This window comes from Taudactylus pleione, unplaced genomic scaffold, assembly GCF_031769625.1.
Source record: "Taudactylus pleione unplaced genomic scaffold, aTauple2 ptg000473l, whole genome shotgun sequence".
NCBI classification, from domain to species: Eukaryota; Metazoa; Chordata; class Amphibia; order Anura; family Myobatrachidae; genus Taudactylus; species Taudactylus pleione.
This window is the reverse complement of record NW_028284875.1, coordinates 10864793-10885343: the sequence shown is the minus strand read 5'-3', so window position 1 is coordinate 10885343 and position 20551 is coordinate 10864793. Positions and strand designations below refer to the sequence as shown.

At 40.4% G+C, this 20551-nt stretch overlaps 1 protein-coding gene across 1 annotated transcript in view; it reads left to right on the top strand.

The window, feature by feature from the left end:
- Positions 1–20551, top strand: part of GALNT2 (polypeptide N-acetylgalactosaminyltransferase 2) — a 135065-nt gene that overhangs the window by 68051 nt on the left and 46463 nt on the right. The window contains exon 7 of the mRNA XM_088448977.1: positions 1267–1388. Within this exon, the coding sequence (XP_088305103.1) occupies positions 1267–1388 (122 nt within the window). The remainder of the gene's footprint in view (positions 1–1266; positions 1389–20551) is intronic.

Here is a 20551-nt window from a genome sequence, read left to right as displayed (position 1 = left end):
AGGCCAAGTCTTAACCTTGATCTCTATTCTGAACAATTTTTGCATTGTAGCAGGATGCATTATCCTGCTGAAAGAGGCCACTGCCATTAGGGAATACAGTTGCCATGGAGGAGTGTAGTTGGTCCTCAACAATGGTTAGGTAGGTGTCAGAGTAACTTTCACATGAATGGCAGGACCCTAGGCTTCCCAGCAGAACATTGCCCAGAGCATCACATTGCCAATGACTGCTTGTCTTCTTCCCATAGTGCATCATGGTGACATCTCTTCCCTGTGTAAATGATGCGCACACACACTTGGCCGTCCACATGATGTAAAAGAAAACCTGGTTAATCAGACCATGCCACCTTCTTCCATTGCTTCATGGTCCAGTTCTGACGCTCACGTGCCTATGGTAGGCGCTTTCAGTGGTGGATAGGGATCAACATGGGCACTCTGGCCAGTCTGCTACTATGCTGCTCCATACGAAGCAAGCTGGGATGCACTGTGTGTTCTGACACATTTCTATCATTTTTTGGTTTGGTCCGATTCTACAGAAAAGATACTGTAGCACAGACAAGCTAGCCTTCACTCCCCATGCTTATCAGTAAACTTAGGTTGCCCATGACCCTATCACTGGTTCACCGATTGTCCTTCCTTGGGCCACTTTTGGAAGATACTCTCCATTACAATTTGGCCCTTGTTAAAGTCGCTTAGATCCTTACGCTTGTCCATATTTCATGCTTACAACACATCAACTTCAAGAACTGAAATTTCACTTGCTGCCTACTGTATCCCAACCCTTGACAGATGACATTGTAACAAGATAATCAATGTTATTCATTTCAACTGTCAGTGATTTTAATGTTCTGGTTTATGGTTGTATTTGTAATAGAAAATAAGGCATCCCTCAAAGTGGGTGGCTCCCGCAAATGTCATATGCATAGCCAAAAATACTGATGCAAGTTATGGACCCTATAGAATTTGTGCAAGGCATAAATGCTCTCCCTATATTCAGAGATGTCCGATACCAGCCAAACCCCTTTTTATTAGCATGGTTTCTTGTTCACACAGAATAAAACTACTACTTCATTTTTGTTTTCTCATTTTCTTTTTTATGAATGATATTATTTATGTTGTGCCTGCAAATATTGTTATTTTTAGATTGGTTGAATTAATCATTTTGTAATTCAATGTGTCATCTCTTTGCTGCATTTACTGATGATTTCTCTACACAGTGATATTTTCTGTGTACAAGTTTAATAATAAAACTGTTGTCTTTTATAACAGGTCTTATGCGTTCTCGTGTTAAGGGAGCAGATGCTGCACAATCTAAAGTACTCACGTTCCTTGATAGCCACTGTGAATGTAATGAGCATTGGTTGGAACCCCTCCTTGAGAGAGTTGCTGAGGTAACCAGCTTGATGTGATGACACAAACAACTATTCTGTGTAACTACAGTCAAACTCCCATTCTACTTATGTTTATGAGACCAGATAAGGGAAAAGACTAAAACATCCACAATATTAAGAAAAATAAGGAAACATTCACACAAGGCCATTTGCAGTTGAGTATGGTGGTTCATTACTTGTTCCAACATAAGATATTTACACACTGTGTTTTTCTATATTAGTATTATAAAGCCGTATGTTGCTTTTTTTTTTTCCAAGTTAGTCCGGTCTCTCCTGGGACAGAAAGAAAGAGGAAAAAAAAAATCTCCTTCACCCAAAAAGTTTGCTTTGGCTTACAATAATCTAAGGGGTCTATTTACTAAGCAGTGTTAGGAGACAGAGTGATAAGGAAGTGATAAGGTGCCAGCCAATCAGCTCCCAACTGTCATTTTTCAAACACAGCCTGTGAGATGACAGTTGGGAGCTGATTGGCTCCTAACACTGCTTAGTAAATAGACCCCTTAATTACAGCATACTTTCCAGTATTTCAGATCCAGGACAGAATGTGTGATTGCTTCCTAGAGTATGTGGCCCTTGTGAACCATCTCTTTTGACTCCTACTCTCCACAGCTGTTCTTTGCCAGGTGCTTTTTTCCCCCCTTTCTTTCGCTTCAACCAATCCCAGTTTTTTTTTCTATAAACCAAAGGTTATAAAATGAAAAAAGTAGAATAGTTGTGAGCTGCTTATTAGGAGCCCCTCTGCAGAACAACTTGCATGGGGAGGTGTCATTGATCAATCTGCTAATCACAAGCAATTTTGTCACGCATGCTTCTATTGTATTTATAACTGGTATGGGAAGTCCAGAGTAGACTCTGCATTGATCTCATATCAATCCCTATTGCTCTCGTTAAAAACAATAATTCTCTGCAGTTCCGTTCATGTCAATAACATTAATGTGAATAGGTTTTCTACATGTAGCACACAACCCTGTTATAATGAATGTCATTATAAATAATCTGCCATTGACATCAATTGTGAAAATACAGCACAGTACTGGTATAGCTGACCTCGTTAACCACTTGGGATGTAGTCACAATTTAGACAGTTAAAACCTAGACAATCAAGGTTGATTGTCATAATGTTGACAACCATAAGGGCAGCAGTAAAAATATAGACAATCAAAATGTCTGCAGTAAAAAACAAACTGTTGCGTTGATTATTGTATCATCCTGCACATAATGGGTAGGCAGTTCTGTCTGTGTACAGTTCTCTAGAGGGGGGCTGGAGGTAACCATGATTTTTATTATGTGACATTTAGGGAACTATGACTGTATGGCTGACTGTGCATGCACAGTGCTCTTGCTTCAGTAAGAAAACGGTGGCTCTCCAGCTGCTGTGGAACTACACATGCCAGCATGCCCTAACAGCAAATTTGTGGCAGGCCATGCTGGTATCTGTAGTTCCACAGCAGCTGTCAGACAACAGGTCATACATATCTTGATATAACAATTAGGCACATCAGACAGTGTTGCGGACATGATAGGATCACTGTTTGCGCATGTGCAGTGCACTCCTCGAAGCGGGGTTCTGTCTTGTACATTTGTCCACTACGACTGGTCACGAATATATATTATTTTATCCATGTCAACATATTGGCATTTGTCTTATGATTATCTATATTTAATTGTCTGCATTTTGACCCTACCAACATTTTATCCTGTCTGTATATTATTTGTCTACATTGTGTCCCTGTCAACATTTTGACTGTCTATAGTCAATGTAGACATTTTGGTTGTCTACATAACATACCTGTCAACATTATGGTGTCTATATTTCTATTGTCTAAATTTTTACTGTCTAAATTATATACCACACCCAACCGGGATCAGGGAAGAGCGTTGACAATGGATATGTCGACACCAAATAGTCAGCATGCAATAGGTCGACAGAGCCAAAGGGCGAATGATAAAATGTTGAAAGAATTAAAAGGCACCAATTGTCAACACTTTTTTTTTTATTTTTAGTGTTAGGCACTTGGGGGACTTTTAGAGTTTGACTTCCGGAGGGGATGGTTAAGGTTAGGCACTTGGAAAGGGTTAGGTTTCGGTTACAGTTAGGTTTAGGCACTTGGGGGAGGGGGAGGGTTAGCATTAGGGTTAAAATACAAAAATAAAAAATCATGTTGACCATATGTGTTCCTACCTTGTGAACCTGTCAACAATTTAATCCTGTCGACCTTTTGTCAGTCAGCCTTTTGTCCCTGTTGACCTATTCATTGTCAATCTGTTCATTGTCGTTGTACTTACTGTTGATCCTTTATACCACATCGACCCACCCACTTAGTTTGTGTGTATATATAGGCTTGCCATATCATCCTTGGTTGACTTCAAGGGGTAATTTTACTAAAGTGAGCGTTTTTAGAAGTGGAAATGTTGCCCATAGCAACCAATCAGATTCTAGCTATTATCGTCTAGTTCAGGGGTGGGGAATTTTTTTTCTGCCGAGGGCCATTTTTATACATATAACATTATTCACTAGCTCTGTGCAGGCCACGCCCCCTCCGTGTGATGTTACATGGGGCGAGGCCACAATCGGCGGTGATTATAGCAATGCCCGGAGCATCCTGAGGATGCTCCGGGGAGCTGTAAGGGCAGCGGTGTGACCGTCTGAAGAGCCTAAGGACGTTCCAGGCGGCACTGCGGCATAGATTCTGGCCAGATGAGGCTAGAAAAAAAAAAGCTCAGAGGGCCAGACCAAATGATTCCGGGGGCCTTATACGGCCCCCGGGCCTGAGGTTCCACATCCGTGGTCTAGTTTAATGTTAAATAGAATCTGATTGGCTGCTGTGGGCAACCTCTCCACTTCTAAAAAGTCTCACTTTAATAAATATACCCCCAAGTCTCCCTTTCACCTGCTTTTAATCAGCCACAGAACTGTGTAATCAGCCTGTGTAATTCACATTTGACCCGAGTTAAAGGGAAGATATGTTTGCATGCAGTTTCATTAATTTGAACTCCCCATTAAAAATACAAATTAAGCACAGTTTTTAAGCACCAGTGGGTAAGAGCCATTCGAAAGCAAATTGTGGTGTGTTTTTTTTTTTTTTTCATTTATACCACATCCGAATAACCCTTTATAGCCTTGCTACAATGGCAGCTAAAGCATTAGGCAGTATTCTTATCGATCCATTTCCTACTACCTGCTACCAAAATGAAGCTCCTTTTTTCCAAAGTAACTTATTTGATGCAACCTGGAAAATACACTGATTATATTATGCTGACTGGTGAATGTATTCACAAATAAAACCTTTGCAAAGACTCAGAAAATGCACGCCATATTAGCTCCTTATGTTCATAGCTATGTATAATCTTATTGCCTGCTCTTATTAATACTGCAGTCTACCATTTGCCTTCATTCCCTTCTCACAGCATGACCATTCTGTCATGTGCAGCTCTGCTCTCATTACCATAATCACCCTCATCTTGTTAAGTATTCTGGCTGTCGTGAGCTTTGCAATGATTTAATTGGATACAGATTATTCTAATCCTCCTCACTTCATTGTAGTAGTACTTTTTTTTTTATTAAACCACATGCTAGTTAAACATAACTTTAGAATACATGAAATGTTCCCGGACATGATAATCGTATAGTATCCATGATTGTATAGCTAAAGACTATTTTATTTTTTTTTCAAAATAGTTTTTATTGACGTAATGAAAATGGACACATAACAGCCAAAATTACAATGTTTGCCGTCATATAGTAAAATAGGTACAAAGTAAGCAGAGTACAACACTTTACAAACAATGATATCACTTCATATCATGGGGATTTTACAGAGACGTAGTATACTATGACATAAGGACATTCTGTAGACATAAGGACTACAAATAGTGGTATGTCCCAATAGAAACATAGAAGGCATGACAAGTAAAAAGGGGAAAAAAGCTAAGAAAAGTCCACATAAAATTTCAACTACAAAAATGTAAGTAAAATTGAAGCTATATAATCATTCAAACATTTTATCCATCTTTTTCTTTTTTTTTGCATGTTGCATAGTAGACATAAGAATCTTTGTATAAATCATCAACATATGAAATAAAGAATGAGAAGGTGAGGGCAAAAGAGAGCGGAGATAAAAGTGAAAGTGGGAAAACAATAAAAGGGAAGCACAGAAAAGTAGAAGGGAGAGAAGCCCAGGAAGAGGGGATTCCAAGCCTACAGTGATGGCTTCCATTTAGACTCTACAAAGTCATAGAGTACTGAGATTTGTATCGGGGGATCGCCTAGTAGTAATCGGGTCTCATACCATTGCGTAATTTGAAAGCAGATACAAATTTGAGATTTTGTGGGATCTGGCAAAGAATCTATATAGCTTTCTCAAATAGTAAATCATTTTTCAACCTGAGTTTCCTTGTGCAAGGAGGCCTCAATCCACTCCATTTTGAATATGATAAAGTTTTTCCCTAAAGAGTACAATGGAAGGAGGGAGGGAAGATTGTTGAAATATATATTTGCGAGCTACCGCAGAAATGGTAGTAAGAAATTTCTGGCTACCAATGATCATCAGGATATCTGAGCAAATGAATCCCAATGCTATAGATTGATGTTTATAGACATGGTTATAGTATATAGTTGCTGAACTGAAGACTACTAGGTTCACTATTATAATAATCATTTATTACAGTCATTGTCTGTGACGTCTGAAAAGATTTTTCATAGCACTAATAATTTTGTCCACATAAAGAAAATGTACATAGGTTTATGGGTTATGCATCAATATACAATGTCACTTAGCCTATAATACACTAGTTCATGTGATACCTTTCCCCAATTTGAAGAGCAATTTATCTAAAATTAGTGATCAGCAATTTGAATAACATTATCTAAAAGTACCTTTTGTGTTATTAAATCCTGTCCAACTGGTTTTTGTTTTTTCTTTTTATCTTGAAATCTTTGGACAAAACCATACGCCCTGTCTTGTGGTCTCTTACAAAAATGATCACTGGATTATTAAACTTTCTCAATGAGCACAGGATTTGTAATGATAGTACAGTTAGGTTTATTACTTTTTTTAATGCTATGGTTTCAGTGAGAGAGATTTCAGTTCATATCTGACTCAAGCTGTGTATTTTTTAAATTAAATCTGTTTCTAGCTATAAATTCCTTTTCAATGGCTTTATTTATGAGTTTTGCATTATATATTTTATCTCCACCACGTGTTTAAAATGCTTATTTGCATTTTTATTAATATACAGCATAAGTAAAATTCCTCTTCTGTTCCCTTCCATTTGATAAATACGTAAGTTATCTAAAGTACATTTTTGATTATAAAGGGGTTTTTATAGTCTTAAAAAGTTATTTGAATATATTGATGCTACCTCTGTCCCCTATTCTATCCTTTCCATCTTGTGATATGTGAAGACATTATGTTAAAAAATAAATGCTATTGACACAATTGGACACTGATGTCAAGGTTTTGCTTTCGTTAATAATTTCCTTTGCCTGTGGACCTTCTTGTAGCATACAATGGTGCATGAAAAGTGATCGCTTTACAATGATACAAACACTTTTTATTTTCTCAATACATTTAGTGCTACCTAATATCTATTACCTATAAAGCGACAATACATAAAATTGTATGACGTGCTAATCAATAATTTGAGCTACTGTTTATGTCGGAGATCCTCTTGATACTTTCAACCTTTCCTAGGGATGTGGTTCATAGTACTGCACGGTCAGTAAAAATGTACCATACCCATTTGGATGTAATCTTTGGGAATCATTCTTGTGACTCTGCGTTATGAGTTGTACTACTTTGCATTACTAGATACAAATTACATGTTTGCTTTGTTTTGGCATGAATTTAAGGGCACACCTGAAATCTTCCCTTAAATGTTAAGTGTATCTGGCAGCAAGCTGGTCATTGTTGGAGATAATTAAAAGATTTGACTAGATAATCCTGTTACATGATTGTATTAATAACATCCTGGATTATGTTTTAAATTGACTTTCATGACTGATAAATACATCTTGTCCTACTTAGTATGACTCCTCTGCTACTTTTAGTTCTGACCTTCGAATGAGTTCATGGTGATGTTTGCTCAAAGTAAATCCTCTAGAAGCGCATCCAGCTTTCCTGTGCTGACAGATAGTCGTGACTACATATAGATAGTCACCATGACCACATTCTACTGTGCTGGTGTTGCCATTTTCAGACCTTGTGTGCTATTAAAATGTTCTATATAGTATTACATATATATGTTTTTGTTTTGCTTTTAGTGGAAAGTATGGGAATATTAGAATATTGCAGGCACTGGTTGTTCCCCAAAACAATCTTTAAAAAGGGATTAATTGAATTGATTTTGTTATTTACATGTATTTATATTGAATTGACATACTCTCAAATACCTTACATTTGTAAATCTATTCTGAAATGTTTATTTATTAGTGCCACCAAGTGTCTTTAGGGCAGTACCTTGTGAAACAAATTGAAAACACAACTAATTAAATATAAAAAGTACAAAAAAAGAACCTTATAAGAGTATAAACTAAACCGCAGAATAAGACAACTTTGTGAGTGACATTAAAACAGGATCATTAAATGACTTTGTGCCCTAAATTGGGTAGACATAAAGAATCATTGGCATAGACCATGAGTGGGAGAGCACTGTGTGGTATGGATAAGGGGACAACAAGAGGGAAGAGGACCCTGCTCGCGAGAGCTTGCAGATTAAGTAACAAGTACTAAAAAAAAAAAAAAAAAAAAAAAGAGAGAGCCCTGCTCACAAGCTTAGTATCTATCTCTCGGATAGATATGTCAGGTTGAATACCCCTATTGATTAAACCAGATTTAACAAAAAAAGTGCCTAGTGGGGCTACATGATCCAGTAACAGTCCATTTTGTTTTGAGGGTCAGCATGTTTTAGTATAGAAAGAAAATAAATGTAAGTATTGTGTGAACTGTCAGCAAGCCTATTAGTGTGGGAAAGTTAATTAGGTGGTTGTCTAAAGTTCTGTGTTTTCAGGGAACGCTTGAAGGTTAACGGAAGGGTTTTTTTTTTTTCTAGTGTGAGTGAGAGTATTCCACAATGTACCCCCAAAAAGAGCCTGCTAGCTGGAAATCAGAGCAAAAAATAATTGTAGATGGAAGACCATAGCAGAGGGGTTTATTTGGGCAATATTTTAAGACAACTGAAAAGATGTACTGATGATGCATTATTGTAATTTTCTTGAACTGGAAGTATTTTATATTCGATTATGTAAAGTACAGAAGACTTATGTAGGGATTGGCGGAGATAGGAAAATTATTTTTAGCCTCTGCATTTATATAGATTGTAGCGATGATTGTCTGGCTATTGAAGGCCAGTTAGAGAAGAGTATTGTACATTGAGATATGGAGTAGATTCAATTAGACACTTTAACATGCAGAGGCTGTAATAGGAAGAAAGCAGCTCGCATTCAGTTGAATCTGCCCGTATGAGTTAAAGTTTGTGTAGTTGCTTGTGTGAGTTCATATTCTGGCACACGTATTTGTACATGGAGACAGTTTGCGAAAGAGAGTGAATTCAAGCACGACAATGTGCTGGGAGAGAAGGGTTATTGTCATGTTATGGGATATTAGGTGCGAGAATAGCAGAAATACCGCACCTTTTTCCCGCAGGAGTGGGATTTTTGCTATTCAATTGGGTGCAGGATTTTTCATATTTTGTGTGGCGGGAGTTTTTTTTTCTCGCAGCTCCAGAGCACGACAAATTTTTCTTAACATCCATATTTTTAGGAAAAATGGTCAGGAATTGCTCTGGGACCCCTGCGGCACCCCCCTAATGACTAATTAAACAATTGAAAGTTTCAAATCAGCTTACTTAGTCATTACTTACCTTCCGAACCAGTGTCTTCTTCCTCCAGTGTCAAGATCCAGTCTTCCGCAGCAGCAGTGTGAATGTGTTTTGTAGTATTTGTGTGTATGTAAGTATGAGTGTGTGACCCCCGGGGGTGTTTGCAACCCCCCCTTCCCTCTGCAGCAGTAGGGAGACCTACATCTCCCAGCAGCCCTCTGGCCTCTCAGTAGCTCCCTCCCCAGTGCAAATACGGAGGGGAGATGACTGGAGTAGTGGAGACCACTGGACAGGTAAGTATTTTTTCTTTCTTTTTTTTTTCTCGCCCCGTGGAATTTTCTAAGCAGAAAACCCTGCTTGCAATTTCTTTTCATTGGATTATTGGGAGGTAGGGAATACATTTATTTTAAACATTGTGGTATTTCATAGGCATTTGAGAATGAGCCACAGGTGACAAAGGGCAATTAAATGGAAGTAGCAGATTGGGGTTGATTCTTGTGGTTATCAGACATTCAATGCTGGTCAACTGTGAATTCCCATCACTTTGTGTATTCTCGTATACATACTGACTTGCAGTAGTAGTATAACTTAAATACTCACACATGTGCAAAATGGTCGCTGATCACCTCTGCACTTGTATTAAAAACAGTCAAGATAGTTTAGAGCCCTAAAATATGCATAATGATCAAAGATTAGCTGTGGGAACGGTCACAAGTCATATTGTGAAACTTCAATAAAAACTAGACTTACAGATATCGCCTTCCTCGTCTATCCTCCCTGCTTTATAAGTCATGTTACACAGGGTGCTGAGAGCTGCATGTTCCCGTGCAATGCAAATAAGATGCACAAACAGAATTTGCTGATTATAATGATATGCGGCATGTGTATGTTCTGTGTGCGACCAAGTTTATAAAAACATCACAATAGAACGTGGTGTGGAAAACAGCCTCTGACACTGTAACCCAATATTTCGTATGCAGATACAGCTGCAGTGACTCTGGGAACATTTTATCTGGTTATATTTGACTGTCCTGCTATATGGGGTTTCTGGAAACAGGTGGTGCACTTTCTACATAGTAAGATGGGAACCCCGGTTTCTTATACCCATAACTTTTGAAATATTTGCTTCCCTTCCTGTCTATGGTTTTTGTTGCTATTAAGTTCACTGCCAAATGTTGTGGACTTCCTAAATTCCCAGTCTTTGAGGACCAGATTTAAAATATAGCTGCTTCAATGTCCTATAAATGCTTGGTAAATTGGAAGACAAAGGGGGTGATTCAAATGTTTTTTTGGGCGTGATAATGAGCGCCCAGTTTGATCTTCAATTCTGGGCGCTCATTAATTATCGCCCTCTTCGCCGCCTAAAAGACGAGGTTTAGCAGTCTAATACGACTAAACCCGTCTTAATTTCTGGTTAGGGTGCGCTATCTGCGGTTAGCACGCCCTAACCAGGGTGATTCAGACACATTTCTGCTCGCACCCTCCTGAGTGCGTGCAGAAATGCCGGCGGCTATTGCGCCCTGACAGAGCAACAATTGAATTGCTTTGTTGGGCGTCGTAAAAAAAAAAAAGCCGCCGGCTGAACAATTGAATTCCCCCCAAAATGTCCATAAAAAAATTTCCAGTCTGGCAAACCTGGCTAGTACGTTGGGCTGTAGGTGCGTCAGTCACAAGCCTACTTCAGCTTGGGCTACACGTCAGACTGCCAGTGTGGAATGCTCCCTAGGGAGTTTGCTATTTTCACATTAGCAGCGATCCCCCTCTTTACAGGGCTATGCTTTCTTTTTCCCTTGCCATAATTGACTGTATGTCCTTTATGTTATTATCTGTATTCATCAGGCTGCTAATTATTAATGCATACGTTTTACCATCCTAACTTTGTAGATTTACAGTGTTTTCTCTTTAGTCTTAACTGATCAGTGATAAGCTACTTGTCTATTAATGAAGTCACTACCTATAATAACAATAATTCTGCATCTAGCAGCTCTCGTGCTGCCACCGTTCACCATATGGCTTCCCAGCCGCTCCAAGTAGCTTCCGTGCTACCACCAATCTCTAAACTGCTTCCTAGCCGCATCTAGCAGCTCTCGTGCTGCCAATGTTCACCATATGGCTCCCCAGCCGCTCCAAGTAGCTTCTGTGCTACCACCAATCTCCACTCGGCTTCCTAGCCGCATCCAGCAGCTCTCGTGCTGCCAACATTTCTCATTTGGCTTCTTAGCCGCTCCAAGCAGCTCCCTTGCCACAACATCGGCACACTTGCCGCACCATTGGCTCTCAAAGCCATTATCAAACTATAGACTGTCTATCTACAGCAATTACCCCAGCAGCGGCACCAGCCCGCAGGCTGCTTCCTGTCTAGAGTCCCGGCTGTCTAAACCGCACCACGGTCTCTAGGCCATATCTAGTATCCTGTGATTATTTTGTCGTGTCCCGTCCTTGTCTGTTTTTCTGTCAGTCTTGTCATAGTCTATTCTTGTCTTGCCCAGCCCAGTTAAGTCCATGCTTGTCTGTTATCCTGCTACATATCAGTCCAGGTCACTCCTGCCCTGCAGCAATTCGTATTGTCGTGCCACTCTTTTCCTGACTACTCAGTTGCTCCTCAGTCCCTGACATACCTACGACCATATTGTTCTGTGTAGTGCTATCCTCCCACAGCCACACTCCAGCTAGCCCTAGTTGTGAAAGGACTGCCACTCCTCCATCATACCTAGCACTGGTCAGCAGTCCTGTGATCTCTCCTGTGCTTGAGAATCGTAACATGCAGAAACTTGATGTAGCATCGATTCCACAAGTGGACGGAAGACCTCTGGTTAGATGTTGACCCATGCCATCTGGAAGGCTTCCCACAGCTCCATGATATTTGTAGGTGCAGGATCTTGGGTTCAAATGGACCTCTCCACCACGTCATGTAAATGCTTGATTGGGTTCGGGCAAACGTGGTGGCCACACCATTCGTCGTAACTCTCCAGAATGCTCCTTGAACCAATTCTGGACTACTTGACACTGCATTATCCTGCTGGAATATTCCATCGTTGTGGGGCTACATTAAGTCCACCCAGGGCTGCAAATGGTCATCAAGCCATGCAACATAGTTGTTACCTGTCAACGATGTGTTCTGTTGGATTAGCGGACCCAACCCATGCCACGTGAACACAGCCCACACCATTATGGAACCACCACCAGCCTGCACGGTGTCTTGTTGACAACTGGGGTGCATGGCCTTATGGGATCTGCGCCACACCCAAACACTACCATCAGCCCGAAACAACTGGAACCATGACTCATCGGATCATGCCACAAGTTGCCAGTCCTCCAGGGTCCAATTAGGGACATCATGAGCCCAGCTCTGAAGTGCAGTGTCCGGTGTCATAGTGTTAACAGTGGCACTCTTGTGGATTTTCTGATCCCATATCTCATGGAAACTAAAGAACGCTGTACTGACCTGGTGGATATCTCTCCTGCATTAAATGTTGATGTGATTTGAGCTAGTGTTGCTTGTCTGTTACCAAGGACAATTCTGGCCAGATGGCGATGGAAATGATAATTAAGCTTTTGTGGTCAGCCACTGCGCTGTCCATAGTGGGTGAATGCCCTCACAATTTCATCCTTGAATGTCCCATCCTTCGGGCACCCACTATCATGCCCATTTCGAACTCTGTGTGTATACACACACACACACAGCAGCACAGATGTTGTAATGGTTAGCATTACACCTCACAGCACTGAGGTTGTCAATTTGTATATTCTCCCTGTACGTGCGTGGGTTTCCTCCAGGCAATCTGGTTTCCTCTCTTATTCCAAAAATATATTAGTAGGTTAATTAAAAATTAACCCTAGTGTGTGTGTGTGTGTGCATGTGGTAGGGAATATAGATTGTAAGCTCCACTGGGGCACAGCCAAATTTTACATGTCCATATATTCTCTGTAAAAGCGTTGCAGAATTTGTGTGTGCTATATAAATAACTGTTAATAAACAAAGTGTGCGTATAGAGATTATCACCATCGCCTACTAGTGCTAAAACATACCGAACATTACAATTCAAAGTGAAAAAAAGTGCACTTGCAAGAAAAATGGGTTATATTTAGGCTTTACACCACTTATTGGTCTGTATAAGGATGTTGACAAAATTATGGAAAAAAACATTCAAGAATGAAAACATGGTGCATATTTCGTAAAAATCATTTATATGTTACTCAGTGTAAGTTTTAAGGGACAATGTCCTATATGATTAGTGTACTACATGGATACTACAGGTTTAACAATAAAAACATTTAATTCCCGCAGTAAAAACAAATTGCAAACAAGTGGTAGGTAACAGATGTACAAAATGTACAGTAAATAGCACTTATCTGTCCAACTAGTGGAGTCCAGGTAAAGACCCAACGCATTTTGTCTTTGTATTCGTCTTCTTCAAGGGGCATATATATAATATTACACACACACAATACTGTGCAAAAGCTTTAGGCAGGTATGGAAAAAATGCTGCAAAGTAAGAATGCTTTCAAAAGTAGAAGTGTTAATAGTTTATTTGTTATAAATTAACAACATGCAAAGTGAATGTCAGAGAAATCTTAATCAAGTCAATATTTGGTGTGACCACCCTTTGTCTTCAAAACAGCATCAATTCTTCTAGGTACACTTGCACACAGTTTTTGAAGGTACTTGGCAGGGAGGTTGTTCCAAACATCTTGGAGAACTAGCCACAAATCTTGTGTGGATGTAGGCTTACTCAGTTTTTTTTTTTTTTTTTTTTTAAAACATACCTGTTATTTTGCAGCCTTCTTTATTTTTTATTGTAGTGCTCTGAGCAGTGCATGCTAACTTAGACCTACAGTACTCTTACTAAATAATTATAGTTTAAACAAGTGTCAGTCAAGAGTAGTGGAAAAAAAAAAACTTGGAAACTTTCATCTGTCTACCTTGAAAAGATCAGAATCCAATAAAACAAAATAGGATAAGATACTCCATGCAATCATCAGGGATTTTTCCTCATCCACTATTGGAAGTTGTCATCAAATCCTTTCCTGAATAGTTATAAGGCTTTTACAAATCTTTTTCGGAAAGCCAAGAGAGAGTCTGCATTCCAGTTGTTTATGACCACCTTTTATTATAAGAACAACACACTCCATTATGTAATATAAGATCTATAAATCACTGTACCTCGCAATGATATTTGCACTTCGGTCATGGCATATTGAGATTTATGGTCTAGAAATGACTATGCTAAGATGTTACTCTATAGCTAGTCACTAACGGCACCAGGGTGGCTGGGAAGAGCTCCTGCTGTTTTGGCTAAGGGAATGATGGCAGTTGATGGAGAGGGTTTTCTTTTTTTTTTTTTATTCAATGAAATAACTCTGAAAATGAAGATACCTGTATATCTGAAATGCTCTCACGTTAAAATAAAAAACAGCATCAGAATAGATGTAAGAATTCTTTGGCTGCTCACCTTTTGTCAACACTATGGGCTCGATTCTATTCAGCGTGATGTAAATAGCTCCGGGAGTGAGCTCCCGAAGATCTTCAATACACCGCGCTGACAAGTCCGACTAATGATTTCTTCTCTCATCCCTCCGGAGATGAGAGAAGAAATCTGACAAAAGAGTCGGCGCTAGGCTGTTTTCTGCCCTTAGCGGCGTGAAGACAGCCTCGCGCCGGGAAGTTAGGTCGGGGAATGCCCGTTATCGCGCCTAAACACCCTGTTTAAGGCGCGATAACGAGCCTTCCCCGACCTAACAGCGCTATGAATTGTATAGCTCCGGGAGCTATCTCCCGGCGCTATTTATATCGCGCTGAATTGAATCGTGCCCTATGTCTCCAGTTCCTGCAGTGCGTTTGGATACTTGATAATGTATTTAAACCCCTGAGACATACCATTCCACTAATGAATTCATACCAACCTGCTTACACATGTACTTCTACACTATTTTGGTGGCCTTTTACGTTGTGTTTTTCAGATAGGTGTGCTTCATCCTCTGGTATAAATGTACGGTCGCCACTTATGCTGGGCATACACTATACAATTATCTGTCCAATCTGGCTGATTGGAATGAAAATCTGGTAGTGTATGGGACCAAATGACAATCAACCATTTGCTCACAAATACTGGAAAACAGACAAAAATGTACGTTCAGACAAATTTAACCAATTTAAACAAGTGTTTGCCCATTTTCCAGTGTTTAAAACCAAATGACCGATTGTAATTTGCTCCCATACATTACCAGATTTTCATTCCAACCAGCCAGATTGGACCGCTATCTGACCGCTAATTGTATTTTGTATGCCCAGCATTAGTGTTCTAAGCTGCAATCAATATGACCACATCCTCTGTATGTTAATAAAGAGGGTGTGTCGGGGGGCGTGGCCTGACTACCTTCCTGGGCAGACGTGTTCTCTGGAGCTCCGGCTAGTCTACCAGAAATTAGCCCTAATATTCTGCAGTGCCCCACAGAATTTGCACCCACATGGGTTGCTGAGTCCCTACTGAGCCCCGATCCTGTTCCCAGGTTTCTTGAGAGCTTTGGGGGGTCCCGAGTGTAGCGGCCCGCACACTCTCCAGGAGCCGCGGCCTCGAGTAGGGGGCCCCGACACCGGGCCGCGTGACGCGGGAGCGGCTGCCGTCGCTCTATCTACCCATCAAGCGGGCTCAATCTCCTTTCCTGCCAGCAGACCCCGATTACCCCATCCCCAACATCGCTACCTGTGGCTGAGCTGTCTGGGGCGCGGCTGTCTATGGCGGGCTGACTGTGGCTCTCGCCGGCTCTTGTTCACGCAGAGCTTCTGCATCTTCCAGTGAGTGCCTCCGGTCTCTGCTGCTGGCGATCGGGACCCTGTTGCCCCTGCACACATCCGACGCTCGTCTGGGATCTGCAATCGCGGCTTTGACTGAGCCCCGTAACAGGGGCCCACATATACCTGCTGAAGCCGGGGACCGGATTTTGAGGTGTCTGGAGGTCGTGACCGGCGCTGGCGCGAGCACGGCTCCCCTACGGTCTGACTGAAGCTGGATGCCTCCCCCCCCCTTATAGGTGAGCCCCTTCGCACCCCTATACCTGTCTTCTATCCCCAGGGGTACCTGTAGGGTGAAGTGGAGCGGTTTTGGAGGATCAGAAACGGTGGCCATATTGGTGAAAAGCTCACTACTGTATGTATTGCATCTATCTGACTATCAACATAGATGCAGTTTTTTCACCTGTTAACATTTAATGGCTGATATTTGAGACACACAAACAGAGCCTATTATCCCCGGTGGCCGTCATCCATTGAGTTAACTACAAGAACCTCTTTGGACTTTCCAACAGTCACACCATAGCTTTTTCTCCACTGGAGGGCACCAAAATATCTTTTTTCAATATTCTACACATTACAGTATAAGTGACTATCCTACTTTCAACTTCTCGTCTAGTCATTATCCCGTACTACACACAAAGCTCCTGAGAGCACTTTTGTTTACTGGATAGAAGCTGATCGCTTTTGCAGTACAAGAGATGTCTGATTAGTGATGGCCTGAATATAGGCTCAATGGGCCCTTTCCTCTGATCTCTGCTGTGGATCCGTGTCTCATTTATAGCTATCATAACAGACTTTATCTACTTAACAATTTCACCTTGTCAACCTGTCTCCAAAGTTTCTAAGTCTCTAGTGCAATGTCTCACAAAAACAAGAAATCGACAGCAACAACGACCCCGAGCATCTTCAATACCAGACCTAAAACATCTACTCAATCTATTGATCAATCAAGTTCACCACTATCAGCCTCAGAGATGGATATAGACCCTAGCATACAAGCGGTCCTTTCCACCCTACTTGATGGTATTAAAGTAACTTTTTAACAAGAATTAAAAAAGGCTGTAGATGACTTTAAATCCGATCTCGCTGCTCTAGGTACCCGAACGGATGCACTTGAGTCCAAGACGGACGATCTTTGTCGCTATCAGTCCGTGGTGGACAGGGAGCTCACTCTGTTGAGGTCCGAGATCAATGATATTAAAGAAAAGCAGGAAGATCTTGAGAACAGATCTCGGAGAAACAATCTAAGAATAAGAAATGTTCCAGAATCAATATTATCACCATCTTTACCATCTTTTTTAAGGGAGCTTTTCCAACATATACTCCCTGACCTTACGGACTGTGATCTACTCCTAGATAGAGCACACAGAGCCTTACGATCCAAATAGTCACCTGGTCAAAACCCAAGAGATATTGTAACGAGACTGCATTACTTTCGCACCAAAGAGAAAATTGTCACTGCCACAAGGGATACTCCTTCTATTAAATTCCAAGATATTCAGATACAGATTTTTCAAGATCTTGCTCCGACTACGATACAGAAACGACTTTCACAATGTATTCGATATGTTCTTCCATTACGTATAGATTTAATGGTATAGTTTTAGCTCCGCTGCGGACCGAGTTTGAGTTTAAATATAGAATCCATTTATTATGGTTCAACTGGCAGATATTAATAATATCACTTTTCTATCCTAATTTTTTGCTGATACTTAGATAGTGCTATTCTAGTGTTAGATATACTCTGCCTAGTATAAAGGTTGGTCTTTATTTCATTAAATATTTTATTGACACACACAAATAATTTAGTATCTAATACTTACGGGATCGACAAGGATCCATTTACAGTTATATTTATATTTATTTTACTCACTTTTTATTTTTCTATTCTGAGAAATATTATTAGCTGTTTAAGGGCCCTAGGCCTTGATTGGCTTCTGGCTGAAAAACTATTTTCAGCCACCACCCCCACACCCTTGTTTACATGCTAGCAGTTTTTGTAGCCTTGTTTTTGTATGGATTCCTTACTGGAGTCTGTCTTTGAGGGTTTCGGCCTTCTTAGGCCTTCTTTACTTTTTGTTTCTCTCTTTTTCTTAGTGGCATTCTTTCTCTTTCTATTTCTTCTTTTTTCCCCTAAACCCATTTGGATTTGCTATTTTTTTATTCTTTTCTATACCTTTATAACCAATTGTGTATTTGATTGAGCAGTTACTGTATTTCTCTATATATGTCACTAAAAATTTTATCCATTAATGTTAATGGCTTAAATTCCCCTAGAAAACATATAACAGTTTTAGGGGCCTGTAGCAAAGAGAAAGCAGATATTGTACTACTTCAAGAGACTCATCTGACTGGTGCACACACCCTGTTACGAGGTAAACGTTTCTCCCAAACGTATTTTGCTTCTGCAGACTGCAAAAAACGGGGGGTAACCACTCTGATTGGTAGCAAAGTACCGTTTGTACTTTCGAAATCTATAGCTGCCCCCGAAGGTCGTTCTCTTATATTGGTGGGTACACTTCGCTCTGAAACTATCTCTATTATTAATATTTACGCCCCGAATAGTGGTCAATGCGCTTATTTTAATGACATTTTCAGACGTATAGAGCGAATTGCTAGAGATCACCTCATCGTAGGAGGCGACTTTAATACGATACTTGATCCTACTCTAGATAAATCTGCCCCCTCTCACCTTAACATAGCCCAAGACACCCCTCGGGCGACTCGCTCTCTGTGTAATAATATCAATAGATTGACTTTAATAGATTCTTGGAGACTTAAAAATTCCTCAACTAGGGATTACACACACTACTCTGCCCCACATCAAATTTACTCTAGAATAGATATGATACTAATTTCACGCTCTCTTGCCCACATGACTACTCGTGCTGACATCACGCCATTTTCATGGACGGATCATGCTGGCACATATATTATAGTTGATCTATGTAAATCTCCCCGGAGATCAATGAAATGGCGTTTGGATGACGCTTTATTGCTAAACCCCTCCTTCTTTAATGATATTAAATCTGCTATTGTTGATTATTTTGAGCTTAATTCCTCAGAGGAAATTTCTTCTGGTGTAATCTGGGAGGCCCGCAAAGCCACAATATGAGGCAAGCTTATAAGTAAGGCAGTTTTTATAAAGAAACAATCACAGCGCGAAATCTCTTCCCTAGAAGTGGAAGTGGCCCAACTTTTGACGCAACATAAGCTACACCCCTCCTCAGACTTGCTTGTTAGGATTGAGTCTCTTAAAGGTCGCCTAAATGCTATTCTCTCATGCAGATCTGCAGCTATATTGAAAAAATTACAACAAAAGTTTTACGGTAAAGCAGATAAGGCGGACTCGGTCTTGGCGAGCAAGCTTAGACAAAAGAGAGCTTCAGGGCTGATTAATAGGCTCAAACTCCGTCACTCAGGCACTATCACTTGAGTTTTTTGATTACTATAAAAGTCTCTATAATTTACCCAATGATCCTTCTTATACGGCTCGCTCAGATATCTCTTCTGATTCATATCTATCCAATAACCTCCTTCCGTCTATCAGTGAACAGCAGTCGCTAGAGTTAGGCACTGATATCACGGATGAAGAAATCTTGATAGCCATTAAGCAACTTAAATCTTCAGCAGCCCCTGGCCCAGACGGGTTTACTCCACAGTATTACAAAAAATTTGCCAATCTATTGATTCCCTTTCTAAAAGTCTTTTTTAACAAACTTGTTGACGGGAACTCTTTTGATGGGGCGACTTCATTGGCTAGCATTGTGGTAATTCCTAAACCAGACCGAGACCCGGAACTCTGCTCCAACTATAGACCCATTTCTTTATTGAATGTGGACATAAAAATATACGCAAAAATTTTAGCAAATTGATTAAGCCCTATTTTGCCCTCCTTGATACACCCGGACCAGGTGGGATTTATATCTGGTCGCCAAGCATCAGACAACACCCGACGGTCTGTTGATTTGATCCATTCTATACACTGTCAAAGGCTCCCAGCAGTAGTTATGGGACTAGATACAGAAAAAGCATTTGACCGTATCTCTTGGCCATTTATGTTTAGTGTCTTCAGATCGATGGGCTTTAGTGGGAGATTTTATAATGGTATTGCGGCACTTTATGCCGCTCCCAAAGCTTCAGTGTTGGCCAACGGGGTGGCCTCACCCATCTTTAATATCTCTAATGGCACGAGACAGGGTTGCCCCTTGTCTCCCCCGATATTTGTATTAGTTATTGAGCCTCTGGCAGCTAAACTTAGATCTAACCCCAACATCAAAGGTATTTAAAATAAATAATATTGAACATAAAATTGCATTATATGCTGACGATGTTCTTTTGACTGTTTCAGATCCGATCCCTTCCCTTCCTCATTTATTCAAAGAGATTGAAGAATATGGTAGCCACTCCGGTTATAAAATGAATACTCAAAAAACGGAAGTTCTCGACTTCTATGTTCCAGGAGATTCTAAGCATATTCTAGAATCCAATTATCCATTCCAATGGCATAGACGACACATTAGATATTTAGGTGTTAACCTTACCAAAAATT